This window comes from Carassius auratus, chromosome 21 (assembly GCF_003368295.1).
Source record: "Carassius auratus strain Wakin chromosome 21, ASM336829v1, whole genome shotgun sequence".
Lineage (NCBI taxonomy): Eukaryota > Metazoa > Chordata > Actinopteri > Cypriniformes > Cyprinidae > Carassius > Carassius auratus.
In genome coordinates, this window is record NC_039263.1 from 17,923,389 (window position 1) to 17,938,749 (window position 15,361).

At 43.8% G+C, this 15,361-nt stretch overlaps 1 protein-coding gene across 4 annotated transcripts; it reads right to left on the reverse strand.

The window, feature by feature from the left end:
• Window positions 1-1,245: 1,245 nt before the first annotated feature.
• LOC113038776 (SWI/SNF-related matrix-associated actin-dependent regulator of chromatin subfamily B member 1-A) lies at window positions 1,246-14,585 on the reverse strand. 4 transcript variants are annotated; one of them, XM_026196422.1, is made up of 10 exons: window positions 14,443-14,585; window positions 13,439-13,550; window positions 13,186-13,294; window positions 12,800-12,937; window positions 11,131-11,258; window positions 10,877-11,043; window positions 10,569-10,759; window positions 2,392-2,403; window positions 1,815-1,946; window positions 1,246-1,684 (listed from the first exon to the last, which is right to left on the reverse strand). In XM_026196422.1, exons 1-10 carry the CDS (start codon window positions 14,524-14,526, stop codon window positions 1,645-1,647), a joined length of 1,113 nt encoding a protein of 370 aa, XP_026052207.1. In that variant the 5' UTR covers window positions 14,527-14,585; the 3' UTR covers window positions 1,246-1,644. The 4 variants fall into 4 exon arrangements, with proteins under 4 accessions (XP_026052207.1, XP_026052205.1, XP_026052208.1 ...); XM_026196420.1 differs by having other exon boundaries at window positions 13,186-13,315; XM_026196423.1 differs by lacking the exon at window positions 2,392-2,403.
• Between the last annotated feature and the right edge of the window lie 776 nt (window positions 14,586-15,361).

Consider the following 15,361-nt stretch of genomic DNA (forward strand, 5'->3'; position numbering starts at 1 on the left):
AGTGAAAAAGTGACGTGACATACAGCCAAGTATGGTGACACATACTCAGAATTCATGTTCTGCATTTAACCCATCCAAAGTGCACACACACACTGTGAACACACACCTGGAGCAGTGGGCAGCCATTTATGATGCGGCACCTTGGGAGCAGTTGGGGGCTCAGTGCCTTGATCAAAGGCATCTAAGTCGTATTGCCGGCCCGAGACTCGAACCCACAACCTTAGGGTTAGGAGTCAAACTCTCTAACCACTACTTCCCCTCCAAAGTGTTTGGAAATTTCTAGAAGAAATGTCGTTTCACATTCTGTCCTCTCAGCTTTAAACTCATTTGTACATAAGAGAAAAATAACATTTGTTTCAACTAAATGTGTTTACTTCGTTAGCACAGCACATTTTTATTTGTTTGTTTACTGCCAGAACGTTCAGTGAACTGTTATCAAGTGTGACTAATGTTGAGAAGCTGTGGTTTCCAAGCACGAGTAAGTTACTTAAGTGACCTATAATAATAGTACTTCACTTATTTATATTTTATCCAGTTCTGTCGCATGGAATTTTGTACTTTGGTTTTAGTGGTCAAGTGCAAGAATAAAAAAACATTATAAGGGAATGAAATCTTGAAAATAATATGGCTTTCCAGAGTTCTAGGGATTTAGCCACACATGATCAGGTAAAGCAGTTTAATTGTATCAGTATGAACCAATTACATCTATTCTTTAATAAATATGCAGTAAACAGAAAGACTACATTTAATAAATTGATGTCAAGAGGATTGTTAATTCTACTGTATTTCCATTACGTTTTATAGAACCTCCAATTGAACTGCTGTGATAGACTGGCGCAGGATAATGGGAATGCATAATCTATAACAGGCATCGGCTGATGAGGGCTTTGCAGGTTTTGATTGAACTGCTTCCAGTTTCCATACACATTAAAGACACATCATCTCACATTTCAAAAGAATGCTTTGTAAACTGAAGTAAGCGGTTCATTGCGCATGACGTATGTGGTTAGGAGAACAGATTTTAGTCCCAGCTGATGAGCTAATGCACAGAAAGAGACCGCAAATGAACATTCAAACATAAATGGCTTATATAAAAAAAAAATGTAAGCATACAAGTATAACACAATTGCAATTTGTGGTTCCAACTTCCCACTGCTTTTAAGAAAGGAACTGACATGACTCAAAGAGCAATATCTCAGCACTGAGAAGAAACAACAGTTATATAAAAACAGGGAACCACAGGCATAGAATTCACCATTGTCTTTATTTAAAAAAAGCAAGTCAAGTTCATAGTTTGCATTAGCACCTTTAACGAAAAACACAATACTCCTACAACCTCCTGTTCTTACAACCAGACTATACAGATGTCTCTATAACTGGAGACCAGAGAAATGGCAATAATAGGCATTCTACTAAGACGTCACGAACAGCCCCGGTGAGCACTGTAAAGCCAGGCTGATGCCAGATCAGAGTTTAAAGGCCTGGTATAGAGAACGTGTGTAATGCTGTGTGGGTTGAGGAGGTCAGAAGGCTGGAGGAATGTTATCTAGAGCTGTGTGGATCTGTGCAAAGCCCTCCAGCAACCCTGAGGCCCTTCGAGAGACTGTGAGCTTATTGAGTGGCAGCATCGACAGCTTCCTGTCTTTACCAGGCAGGGGCCGTGTTGGCAAGTCTTCGCATACGCCTATGAAATAATACAAAATGCTATATTATTCATGTGTAATAGTACTAATAGCTATACAAATTATATATATTTCATGCCAAAAAAATGAATAAAATAAAAACATGTAGAAACAAGACAAGAAATTTCTCACCTTGTGTTTCTGTCCTGATCTCTGATTTTCTTCTCCATCTCGGCATCTGTCAGGGTCTCCAGCAGGGGGCACCACTGGTCGGCATCACCTGTGTTCCGAATGGCAATCTCCACTGTTGGTAATGGGTTCTCACTACAGGAAATGAGCCATATGACGTTAGAAGTGGACATCATTGCTTAAACATCATGGAATCCCAATGATGCTTCAAAGATGACCACTGAGGCATAGATGTGATATCTAGAAATATCTTTTAAAACTTCTGAAAGGAAATTTTTTTTTTCTATATTGATACGATTTACTTCTAACCATCATATAAAAATAAAAGCCATGATGTGGCAGCACATGCAGAACCAAACCACTGTCTGTTCTGGGATCACTATGTTTAAGCTATTTCTTTCATTTCTAGAAAAAAAACTGCATTATAAATGAGCAAGATTTCAATATGCAGGGACCAATCCTACAAAGATATACGAAAAAAATTAATAAAATAAGAAAAGATGAAAGTACTCAGCTTCCCAGCGAATGAAACGTGGGGGTAAGAGGGAGAGAAGATCAAGAAATATTGAAGCATATTGACCTGAAATCAGACCTATTGGAACAGACAGTGGGAAAAGCAAACCATTAGAACGTTATAGCAAAACAAAAACAATAAGAAATTAAGTTGTAACATTTTAACAGCTCTAAATGAACCACAAAGCAAATAATGCACTATTTTCCCCTATGGTCTACTGACAATGTCATGCTAATAATATGCTATGCCCCACAAATCTCAACCCTTGAAAGGCAAAAGTAGTGTTGCAAGTCATGCAAGAGAAAAGCTACTGAATTATGAAACATTATGAAGGAAAATGAAATCAGTGTGGACTGTACTGCAAGGAGAAAAAAAAAGTTATTTCATAAACAACAGATGTAAGACACACATAAAACTACTTCAAGGGCACAATGAAGAGATGTTACAATGCTTGAATGGTTGTCTGCTAGCTGTGAGATGATAAATGAGATTATAAAGAACCAGTGTAATGGCCAGACCGCATTAAAGATGGTCTTAATTTAGCGGTGTAAACAAGACATGCCATGTGTATTTGGGAATGAGTGTATATATGACCACATAATAAACAGTGATGGAAAATCCACTTGATACGACCTTAGAACACAGTAAATCATGGAATCAGTCCACTACTGACACAGAATATAGATACAGGACAAACACAACAAGAACAGCACAAACAAACACTGATATCAAGATAAATATTATACACGCAAGAACCAAAATATGAGACATACACTGTTTAAAAATGCGGGGTCGGGTCGCTAAGGTTTTTTGAAAGACATATCAACTACTTTCAAAATTGTTTCAATAAATATGAACCTCTGTTCCCTTCCATAACCATTTTTTTTAGCAACCGAAAACACCACATCACTTTACACTCCATTTTTTTGTTGCTGCAATATATGAGTTTTATCATAGTAGTTCCTAGCTTGAAAGTGTTTAGAAATCTATTCTGAACACTAGGGATGCACCGATACCACTTTTTCCAGTACTCGCCCGATACCGATACTTTAATTTTTTGGTACTTGCCGATACCGAGTACCGATATTTTTATTGCATTTGTAAAAAATTTTTAATATTGGGTAGAGAAACCAAAAGAGTATGTATAATGTTAGCTGGTTAACTTCATTTATTAAGTAGATACAGTCAAACCAAATTTATTCAAAAAACACCTTTAACATTACACATTATCACAGTTTAATCTCTATAGAAGATGGTAATAAAATATCACAAGAACTCAGAGTTAAACTGTGTAAGCACAAATTCATCTTGATAATGTTAAATTACTTTGATAGAAAGGTATGTAATGAATTACAATCAACCAAAAAACAACATTCAGACAGCTGTTAGTATGACAATATTTACACATCTATCAATACTTAATCAGGCAAACCTTAGCCTTAATGACTGTCTGTTGTCTCCTGGCCATGCTGTCATCAGGTTCATGCAGACTAGGTCTGAAATATTTTTGGTCCAAAATTTGTTCCTCTTCAGGAACTCGAGCTGCGTCAAAAGCGCTTTGGGGAACGCGCCCAGCGTGCGCGACTCTGAATATCGTGTGAAATCAGACCAATGGAAGAGCGTGACGTCACCGGCGGAGTGACGTAAGCGACCAGGAAGCTATAAAAGCATGTGCCACGCAGCTGGCGTCAGCTTCGCGTCTCTCAGCAAGCGCTCTGTGTGTGATTGTCAAACTGTTTGTCTGTGAGTCTTATTTACTGTTGTCTGTCCAGTTTAAGAGCTCCTAGACAATGCCCAAAAGCAAGGCGAAAGTTAAGCATTCTGGCGATTCCAAATCGCGTTTTAGGCTGTGTGTTCCTCCCTGCCCGAGATATATAACGGGTGGGGATACACACAACCTTTGCGTGGTTTGCCTGGGTTCGAAGCACGCCGAGTCGGCTCTCGAGGGGGCCGACTGCCCGCACTGTTTGCGGATGTCGGTGCGTATGCTTCGTTCCCGGAGGGCCCTCTTCGAGGAGGGGGCCTTCGCCAGCGTTCCCCGCGGTGCTGGTCCCGCTTCTGCTGAGGCAGAACGGCGGCTGCACTCGTGGGGTTCGCAAGTGGATCTGGTGGAGGGAATGGAGACGGGCCAGTCCCTATCTCCTTCCACTTCTGCCAGATCCGGCACCCAATCCCTAGAGTCGGAAGCACGCTCAGCGGTTCCTTCCACTCAGGGAGAGGGGTCGACGCTTCGCCTCTCTTCCTCCGAGGAGGAAGTTGATGTGGAGTCGCTCGACAGGGATTCGCCACCCCACTCGCCGCAGTATGAGGAGCTCTTGGAGGTGGTTACTCGCGCGGTGGCCAAGCTAAACATCGATTGGCCCACCGAGAAAGCAGCTGAACCGCAGAGAAGCAAGCTTGATGAACGCTTCCTGCGCGCGAGTCAGCCACCTCCCAGCCGGGGCCTGCCGTTCTTTCCCGACCTGCACGATGAGATCTCCAGGTCGTGGAAACGCCCATTCTCGGCCAGCCTCTACATCCCCTCGTCAGACTACTACGGGAACGTAGTGGGGATGGGAGAGCGCGGTTATAGAGCGATGCCCCGGGTGGAACAGACGCTCGCGAGCTATCTGTCCCCCGGTGCGGCGTCGTCTCTAAAGGCCCCGGCATTGCCCTCAAAGCCACTAAGAACAACTTCGGCTTTGGTGGGCAAAGGGTATGCGGCAGCAGGTCAGGCTGGTGCGTGTCTGCACACCATGGCGGTGTTACAGGCGTACCAAGCCGATCTGCTCAAGGAGCTAGATGAGGGAGAGGAGATCAAGTCCCATGATATCTCTGAGCTAAGAAGGACCGCTGATCTCTCCCTCCGCGCCACCAAGGAGACCGCTCGAGCAATTGGGCGGTCCATGGCAGCTATGGTGGCCGCGGAGAGGCACTTATGGTTGACCCTGTCTGATATGAAAGAGCGGGACAGGGTCTGCCTCATGGACGCCCCGATCCAGCCGACTGGCCTGTTCGGCGACGCAGTCAATTCTGTCGTCGACAGGTTTCAGGAGGCCCGCAAGCAAGCGGCGGCGTTCCATAAGTTCCTCCCTCGTCGCTCCCTCGGGGCATCTGGGCGGGAGATGCCCCAGCCGCTCCCTAGCTCCTCGTACCGCGAGGCTCAGAAGCAGAGCGTCGCCTCTCGTGCTCCTCCGCGTCGGGAACGAGAGTCTCGACGACGCTCTCGGCCAAGGACTTCCCAGCCCAAACAAGATCTCAGGGCGGTTATTGAAGCTAAGAAGTCCTCGGCCAAGAAACCCTGACGCCAACAACCCAGGGTTTCAGAGGGCAGCCTCTGCTGGGGTAGAGCGGTACACACCGCAGTACACGGTGCCCGTCTCCCCTCAGCGCCCTCTGGGGGCCGGTCTGCTAACCCTGCCAGTGATCCAGGGCGCAGCAGGTCCCAGCGAGCATCGCTCTCAGTATCTTCCGCCCGTGCGCGTAGCGGGGCTGAGACGCTCGCCGCCCCTGCGGGGGCCTCTTACACCAGAGATCAGTCTCGAGAGACTGATTCCCTTAGTAGATTATTTAGCAGCGTGGAAACTACTGCCAAATGTATCTCGATGGGTCCTGCACACAGTAGAAAAAGGCTACCGCATTCAGTTCGGCTCCGTGCCGCCAGTATTCAACGGGGTCGTTCAGACAGTAGTCGGCCTCAGGCAGGGTCTGGTTATGGAACAGGAGGTGAAAACCCTTTAGAGAAGGAGGCCATCGAGGTGGTCCCTCCTCAAGACAGGGAGTCCGGATTTTACAGCCGGTATTTCATAGTTCCCAAGAAGGATGGGGGGCTGCGTCCGATTATAGACTTGAGGGTCTTAAATCGTTCAGTTATGAGACTAAAATTCAGAATGCTCACAATCAAGCAAGTTGTAGAACAGATCAGGTCCCAGGACTGGTTTGTCACGATAGATCTCAAAGACGCATATTTTCATATATCCATCCTTCCACATCACAGGAAGTTTCTGAGGTTCGCTTTCGGGGGCGAAGCTTACCAATATCGAGTACTTCCCTTCGGCCTTGCACTCTCACCCCGCACGTTCACAAAATGTGTAGACGCGGCTCTGGTCCCCCTGCGCATGCAGGGCATCCGCATTCTCAACTATATCGACGATTGGTTGATCTTAGCTCAGTCAGAGCAGGCTGCGGTTTGGCATCGAGATGTCGTCCTCGCACATATGGGGGAGCTGGGTTTGAGACTGAACGCCAAGAAGAGTGTACTTTCTCCGGTTCAGAGAACCACCTATCTAGGCGTAGTATGGGATTCGACCACGATGCAGGCACGATTGTCCCCTGCTCGTATCGAGTCGATCCGCATCTCAGTCGAGAGAGTCAAACAAGGCCAGTCACTCACTGTCAAACAATTTCAGAGATTGTTGGGTCTGATGGCAGCTGGGTCCAACGTGATACCTCTTGGCCTGCTGTACATGAGGCCCCTGCAGTGGTGGCTCAAGACCAAGGGATTTTCCCCGAGGGGCAATCTACTTCGCACTATCAAGGTCACGCGGCGCTGCCTACGTGCCTTAGATGTATGGAAGAAACCTTGGTTCTTGAAACAGGGCCCGGTGCTGGGAGCTCTTTGTCGCCGTGTAACGCTAGCGACAGATGCATCCCTCACTGGTTGGGGTGCAGTCATGAGTGGCCACCCTGCCCGTGGTCTGTGGAGCGATCGCCATCGAACATGGCATATCAATTGTCTAGAAATGCTAGCAGTTTTTCGTGCACTGAAGCACTTCCTCCCAGACCTAAGGGGTCACCATGTGTTGGTGCGCACCGACAACACATCGGTGGTCTCCTATATCAACCACCAGGGAGGTCTGCGTTCGCGCCCTTTGTACAAGCTGGCGCACCAGATCCTGGTGTGGTCCCAGAGCAAACTCCTCTCACTAAGAGCAGTATATATTCCTGGGAAACAAAATGTGGGAGCAGACATACTGTTGAGGCAGGGGCCGAGGCCCGGGGAGTGGAAACTTCACCCACAAGTAGTGAAGCAGATTTGGAGAATATTTGGCAGGGCTCAAGTAGACCTATTTGCATCTCAAGAGACGTCTCAATGCCCCCTTTGGTTCTCTCTAGTTCATCCAGCTCCTCTGGGACTGGACGCTATGGTACAGACCTGGCCGAGGCTTCGTCTGTACGCATTTCCCCCTATTGCTCTGCTCCCGGGAGTTCTGGCGAGAGTGCGCCGGGACGGGGTCCGTCTGTTGTTAGTAGCCCCGTTCTGGCCGGGCCGAGTATGGTTCTCAGATCTAGTCTCGCTCCTCGACGGCTCTCCGTGGGAGATACCGATCAGGACAGACCTCCTCTCGCAGGCGCAGGGTACGATAATTCACCCTCGCCCGGAGTTGTGGAAGCTGTGGGTGTGGCCCCTGAGGGGGCACAACTTTTAGCAGCCGGTCTCTCAACCGAGGTTGTCGAGACCCTTCTCCAATCCAGAGCTCCCTCAACGAGGAAACTGTACGCCCTGAGGTGGAAACTCTTCACCTCATGGTGCAGAGACCGCCAGCTAGACCCAGCAAACTGCCCGATTGGTACAGTTCTGGAGTTTCTACAGGCTAGGCTCTCTGCAGGGTTGACCCACTCCACGCTGAAGGTTTACGTGGCGGCTATTGCGGCCTACCACGCCCTTCTCGATGGCCAGTCTTTGGGAAGACACCCCTTAGTTACACGTTTCCTCCGCGGTGCGCTGAGGCTGAAACCTCCAGTACGGTCCCGTATTCCCCCGTGGGACCTGGTGGTGGTGTTAGAGGCAATGTGCAGACCCCCATTTGAACCTATTCAAGATATCTCAGACAGACACCTTACACTTAAAACCTCCTTTCTGTTGGCTATCACCTCTCTGCGGAGAGTAGGAGACCTTCAGGCCCTCTCTGTGGCCCCTACTTATCTTGAATTTGCACCAGGCATGACTAAAGCGTTCATATACCCTCGAGCGGGATATGTTCCTAAGGTTCCCTCTGTTACACCACAACCTGTCGTACTGCAGGCCTTCTGTCCTCCTCCCTTTCGGGAGCCCGACCAGGCGAAGCTAAATTGTATGTGTCCAGTTAGAGCGCTGGACGCATACGTCCACAGAGCTGCCCTGTGGAGGAAGACCGATCAATTGCTTGTATGCTACGGTCCCCCCAAGAGGGGTTTTCCTGCTTCTAAGCAGACTATCAGTCGTTGGATAGTCGAGGCTATCAACGCTTCCTATGAGTCCTCTGGTCGTCCCCCGCTGTCGGGAGCCAAGGCTCACTCTACCCGGGGTATGGCGGCCTCCAAGGCCTTCTTAGCAGGTGTGTCCATGCTGGACATCTGCAACGCTGCGGGATGGTCCACGCCCTCCACGTTTGTCAGATTCTATGGCCTAGACATGCCAGTCACTCCAGGCGCTTCAGTCCTCCTGACCTAAGCTGTGCTCTTCGGATACACACTAGGCAGGGGTTTGGTAGTCTGGCGGCGTTGGTACTCGTTCCCCAAAGCGCTTTTGACGCAGCTCGAGTTCCTGAAGAGGAACGTCTCTAGGTTACGTATGTAACCCTAGTTCCTCGAGGGAACGAGACGCTGCGTCTCGGAGCCATACCCCCCGGCACCCCTGCCGGCGCTTGCTGGTACTCGAAGCTGACGCCAGCTGCGTGGCACGTGCTTTTATAGCTTCCTGGTCGCTTACGTCACTCCGCCGGTGACGTCACGCTCTTCCATTGGTCTGATTTCACACGATATTCAGAGTCGCGCACGCTGGGCGCGTTCCCCAAAGCGCTTTTGACGCAGCGTCTCGTTCCCTCGAGGAACTAGGGTTACATACGTAACCTAGAGACGTTTTACTGGTAGTCCACTGTTTTAAGACTTTTTTTGGGTATACTTTGTCCCAGTTTACTTTATTTTGCTAACATTACTTACATAAATGAACTGAGTCCTACACCCATTAGTGAAAAAAAAAAAAAAAAAATCATATCTGGTCTCTGAATAATTTTTGGTTTGACTGTATATACTTCTGTTATTTTCACACTTAATAATGCCCATTAACATGTATTACAAGTTTTTGTTACCTTCTTTGTTATTTTTTTTGCTATATGGTTCATCACCTGTAATTTAATAGCATTAGAGCTGCTCCATTGCAGCGACTTATTACTGTAATGGTGCGCTTTTATTGGCGCGCCACTCGTTATAAATCTAATATTTTTCACAAATAGAAGAGGCGTTTTTTTGTTTTAGTTTTTATCTGAAATGTGTTGCGATTTATATTCCAAAAGCCACTCATATAATGCAGAAAATCTCAAGCAAGCCAAACACGCGCAACACGTGCATGTGTTTGTACTGTTGCAGAACGATAGGGACAGTAGTAATGTCGCCAGAAAGTCATGCATGCCTTAGGTTGAAAATAAATGAAAAAATAAATGATGTTTATAGTGAATGTCACTTTAAATTACCTTTTTTTGACGATTTAGTTTTAATCCATATGCGTGTGCTAAGTGAGTGAATATCAAAGACCACAACAGAAGTGCGCGAGTGTTATCTCTCTCCCTCCTTACCATTAAGTAACTTGTGCATTGTTTTACTCCGACCGAACTACTAACTTTCCAGTGATGAAATGTATGTTCACTTGACAACCTCGCACATTGAGTACGAGGACAAAAGCTCAGTACCGGGCCCGATACCGGTATCGGTGCATCCCTACTGAACACATAAACTATAAGCATCTTTCACACTCGTTAGCAAGTTATTGTGGCAAGCAACAAAAATAATTCAGTCTAAACTCAAAAAGTCAGATCACTGTAAAGGAATGTACAGTTTAATTTTTTTTTATTCTTCGGGTGTGAAGAGGTTAAGACTGTTTACAAAATACCTACTAATTATTGGGTAAATTCCAAGTCAATCTTACAGGCTAGGGAAATAATTTATCCCCTGCCTCATGACAGCGAGGTGGCAGGATCTATACATACCAAAGAACAAATCATGTCTCAACAGTAAGCCACATAGAGACAAAACCACAGCGAGTCTTCCTTTACACCCACCGTACTGTTTATAAATGAGTTTGGAGATCATGTAAGCACGTTTAAATCATTGCAAGCAGCAATTTTGAAAACAAGAAACTTTCCTTAAATGACTCGACAGGGAATCTAGTGCTTTTGAAGGGACTTTACATCAAAACCCACTCATCTACTTCTGGATTACTGCATTGAGTTAATACTGCATTAACCCATTGGAAGTGCCATTATTGGAAGTGTTTGCGTGTTGCCCACCTGAAGGCGTACGTCCTCTGATGCCAGCTGAGCTGTCCGCGGATGCTGTAGGCGATGGTGGTGACAAACTCTCCTCCGAGTCCCAGCTCAGAGCAGAGCTTCAAAGCGAATGTTTCTGGCGAGTTCTCCTTCTCTGACATGTCCCATTCGAACTGGTCCACCAGAGAGATGTTCCCAACGTGAATGTTTAGCTGAAAGCACAATGCAGGCCAACAATGGAATAAATCACAAGCAAGGTAAAAAGACTATTTCCCATAGATGACCAAAAAGAACCCTGCTTTGCTTCTGGATAGCATTGTTAAACACACCTTAATGATGACTCTCTGGTCCGTCTGCTCATCCAGAATGCTGTCGGTAGGGTAAGACTCGATCTGCTGTCTAATAGCCGAGGCGATGGCAGGGACGAAGGCAAGAGGATTCAAGTCCAGGTCATCACACAGGATCTCAGCGAACATCTCTGGAGTCATAAGTTTCTCTGGATATGCAAAAGCAGACAGAGTAACACTTCTTTGCTTAAATGTGTTTAGCACAAACGAGTATATGTATTTTTTTTCCACCTTACCGTTCATGTTCCAGGTGAAGGCATCTCTTAGCTTCTGTCCATCAATCTCCATGTCAAGGCGGATAGGCACCAGAACCTCTGCCTGGGAAGCATTTTCGTGGATCACTGCAGGGTCGTGGTCATCGAAACTATGCATTGAAGAAAAGCAGATACCCATAAACACACTCTAATGATAATAAGCACCATGTGCGCAACATGTGGTGCTAAACTGCACATTCTAAACAACAGCCTACATTTTTCCTCAATGTCCTACCCTTCTCTGACACAACAAATGCTTGATATTTAAACACCTTCATGCTTAAAATGCTTGTCCTGTAAGTAATGACAGCAGAACGAAGTTGTTTTGAACACACTGGAGCAGCGCTTGAAACCAAACAGCTGCTTACAGCCAATCACTAACATTTACCAAAGCCTTCAGAAGGGAATGTTGACAATATTGCAAAGAGCATTAAATTCAGATAAATATCCCAGGAGCACGTCCACTTAGCATTAAAATGATGAAGGGTCGATTGAGGACCTAGAACTACAAATGCATCTGGTTAATTTTTGTTTGTCTTAAAATGGGGACTTTCTGAGCATCGGGTTATCTACTCATGTGGGAGGTCAGGAAGAAGGAAGAGAGAAAAGTGAGCCTATCAAGAGTATTTGCTTTTCAGAACATAACCAGAAAGATTCTGTCAGTGATAAACAACATAACCTGAAAAAAAACCTCTTAGCAAAAACAAGCCAGTGTTTTTGGGACTATTGCTTCATCCTCTGACCCAAAACAACCGAGTCATGAGAAGTACGTAGACGAAATGTGGTTTTATTCCTTAATAAACATCCTCTGGTTTGATATTGCCCTGATAACAATCAACCGTGGCCTAAATGTTTACCCAGAGTTTTATATTTCTTATTTGCATTTAGATTGAGTAACATACTGATGATTGCTGACAGGTCTTACTTAAGAAATGTTTAAAGACCTGTCAGAATGAGCTCGATGAGCTCATTTTCGTTCCTAATGCAATATTTCATACAGAAGCAGAAGAGGGCCATTCTCATTCTAGCAGCATCATATCAGACAAAATTATGCCATGATTAATTGAGTGCTGTTTTCTCAGAAGGGAAAGATTGGAAAGACTGTTAAAATGTAGTTTTATCAACATTTTAAATAAAAAATTAACAATCTTAACTTAGCGGTCGGTAAGTCTATTATGAATACTAGAAGGCTCCATTTATTTGATCAAAATACAGTAAAAATGGTAATACTGTTAAAAATGATTACAATTCAAAATAAAAATAAAAAATTGCTATATTTGAATAGAATTTAAAATAAAAGTAGTTTATTTCATGTCATACCAAAGATTAATTTTCCACAGGTAAGTGTCACACGATCATTCAGAAATCTTTTTAATATGCTAATTTGGTTCTTAATAAACATTTCTTTTTATTACTTCTTATTATGTTAATATTAATATACGGTATTAATGTGAATACAAATTTTGATAAATTTAAAGTGGCCTTTCTGACTAAAAGTACTAATTTCCTAAAAAATCCTACACGCCCCAAACTTTTGAATGGCAGTGTATGTTTTTAAAGCTAATAGACATGGACGAAAAGCCAAAACCAAACCAAACGAAACAAAAAAAAACAGAGGGAGCACTAGTCAAACTCTCATTACTCATCTCACCATAATGGAAAGGTTCTTTTCTTGTCCCGTCCCATTCGGTTTCTGTTGATAGTGGTGGAGCAAGGCACTGCGTCCAGGTGGTGGGAGCTGTTGGGCAGGGTGGGCACCCACTGACTGTTCCTCTTCGCCTTTTGCTCCCTAAGTTCACATACAGAGTTACAACAAACTCCAAAAGAATCTTTCTAGGCTACATGCTTAATACACAAATAGGTTCACATCTAAATAATTTATACCTAGATCAAGAGACTATATAGAATACACCACTCAAAAATTGATATATTTTATAAAAACAACCCCACTACATTGTGCTGTACTTATTATACTTTTTTTCTTGTTTTGCATTTTGACTTATATATACCATCAACACAAATCAGCGGTCTCCTTACCTGAGGAATGCTGGAGGCTCTGTGCTGATGGACACTGCCTTGTACTTCTCATCATTCCCCTCGAAGATCTCCTCACATTCAGACGCCTTCAGCAGAGTCACACTGGTGGCTAAATTTGTGTAACCGTGATCTAACACAAAAAGAACACTGCACAAACTGCTGTCCTGAAGCAGGACTAGGAGACTAGGAGGTAGGTGCTGCATATGGGTGCTTTCTGGACCTAAGACCATTTAAAAGGAAAGGACACACTTACCGTGTGATGATGCTACGATCTTTTTCCTCTCCTCCACGGACGCGAGACGTCTCCATAGTGATGGGTACCGCTTATACAGAGAGCCTCTGAACATACGCAGGTAGTTTCCAACCTAAAGAGCAAGATTAAGCAAGGAAAAAAAAAAAAACTTTTGAGATTTGGGGATTTTTTAGTTTAGTTTTAGTATAGGTTTAGTTTATTTTAGTTTTTGATATACTTGTAGATTTAGTAGTAGTTTATTTAATTACACTTCATGTATTTGAATGTATCTATCTGCATTAATTTCAACACATATCTATAAAGGTAGTTTTCAGTTTTAAGATTAATTTTTATTTTTATCCTACATTAGGTCACAAATATTTGCCTCTATGGAACTTACATACAGCAAACTATAATTTTATTCCAGTCTATATTCTGAAGGTTTTTACAGAGAGGTTTGTTCATATAGTATTTAACTGTTTTATATAAGATTTAACTCCTAAAAACATGGAGTTTTCTTCTGACTGTTGACAGCATTCAGTCACTATTGACTTCCACTGTGAAACCAGATACAATGAAAGTGGATGGAGACTGAGGCTGTCATCTCCTTTTTGTGTTACAATGGAAGAAACAATATCATAACGGATTGGAACAACACGAGAATGGGTTAGTAATGACATACATTTTATTTTCTGTGTGAACTATCTATTTAACATGCTTATAGTACATTAAAATGTCCGTTATAATAGCCTATAACATTATCTGCCAACTTGTTTTCCCTAAATATAAAATCGCTATGACTTTAAGATCAGTTCTACACTTTACAGAATAACAGTGATGCTTGCAACCTCCATCGATCATTTAATAATTAATTTATTACGTCGATATGGAGGTAACAGCATCTTTAACGGGCAACAACCAACAAAGAGAAGTCGAAGATGATATTATAGTGTTAATATGAAGGCTACATTATCGCATTTCAGATGTAAACATACGCGTAATTCTCTGTTAGACAGAAGGCATACCTCTGAACCTATCATGTAAAAATCCCCATCTTGCTCGAGTTGAAATTTTATCGGTTTTTGTCCAAATGTTTTACTCAACGCCATCTTTGCGAACACAATAAGCGACAGCGCGCATGCGCATGAAGGAAGCGGTGAAGTGTGGAAACGCTCCTGCGCTGGGGCTCTGCGCTGCAGGCGTGCAGAAATGCCTTCTGTTGGAGGTCAGCTCACTATATTACAATATGCACAGGGAATCCTATTAAAAAGCGGTTGTAATAACTTTAGAATAGGCCTAACTGGACTAGTATATTTGCTGTATATTTTATATATTTGATTGCGATTAGCGCCATATGCTTTATCAGTAAACACATGCATACAAGTACATTTATGTTTTTATCTAATTGTTTTTATAACAGAAACTAAAGCATTTCTTCTGTGCTTCTTCAAATATGACATTTATCCAGTCATGGCCTTAAGTTGTTTATTTAATAAATATTCAATTGGCTAACATAAAAAACTGATCCAATCTGGGAGAAGCTTCTTAAAACAATAAAAACTAAATTTCAGTGAGCCAAAACACAAAGCTGTAAGAAAAAGACACATACGTTTAATGCTGCTAAAAATATTAACAATTAAACCTGAATTAGCCATTAGTCCAACCAGGGTTTCATTAAAGCACATCGTGCTTGAGATCTCTGAGCCATATGAACTAAAGCTAAATTATTTAAATGTATTTGCAATAATGTAACTATGGTAATTCGACTGAAAAGTTTGGAGGGAACTGTGTTTGCGATTAAAGAGAACAGACATAAAAACAGACCTTTTAAAATGGCAATCAGGTGTGACATCTCCATTAGAAAGAAGAAATGTGCTCATTTTACATTCCTGTGGTGTTATTTCCTAAAAAGGTGTTGAAACTCTTACATCTGTAGCACTTTAA

What these genes read in the sequence shown, in the direction of transcription:
- LOC113038776 (XM_026196420.1), bottom strand. Translation starts at nt 14,526, where the DNA reads ATGGCGTTGAGTAAAACATTTGGACAAAAACCGATAAAATTTCAACTC. An exon ending in GATCGTAGCATCATCACACG is followed by an intron (nt 13,316 to 13,438) that starts GTAAGTGTGTCC and finishes TTTTTGTGTTAG; the next exon opens with ATCACGGTTACACAAATTTA. An exon ending in GATCAGGACAGAAACACAAG is followed by an intron (nt 1,685 to 1,814) that starts GTGAGAAATTTC and finishes ATTATTTCATAG; the next exon opens with GCGTATGCGAAGACTTGCCA.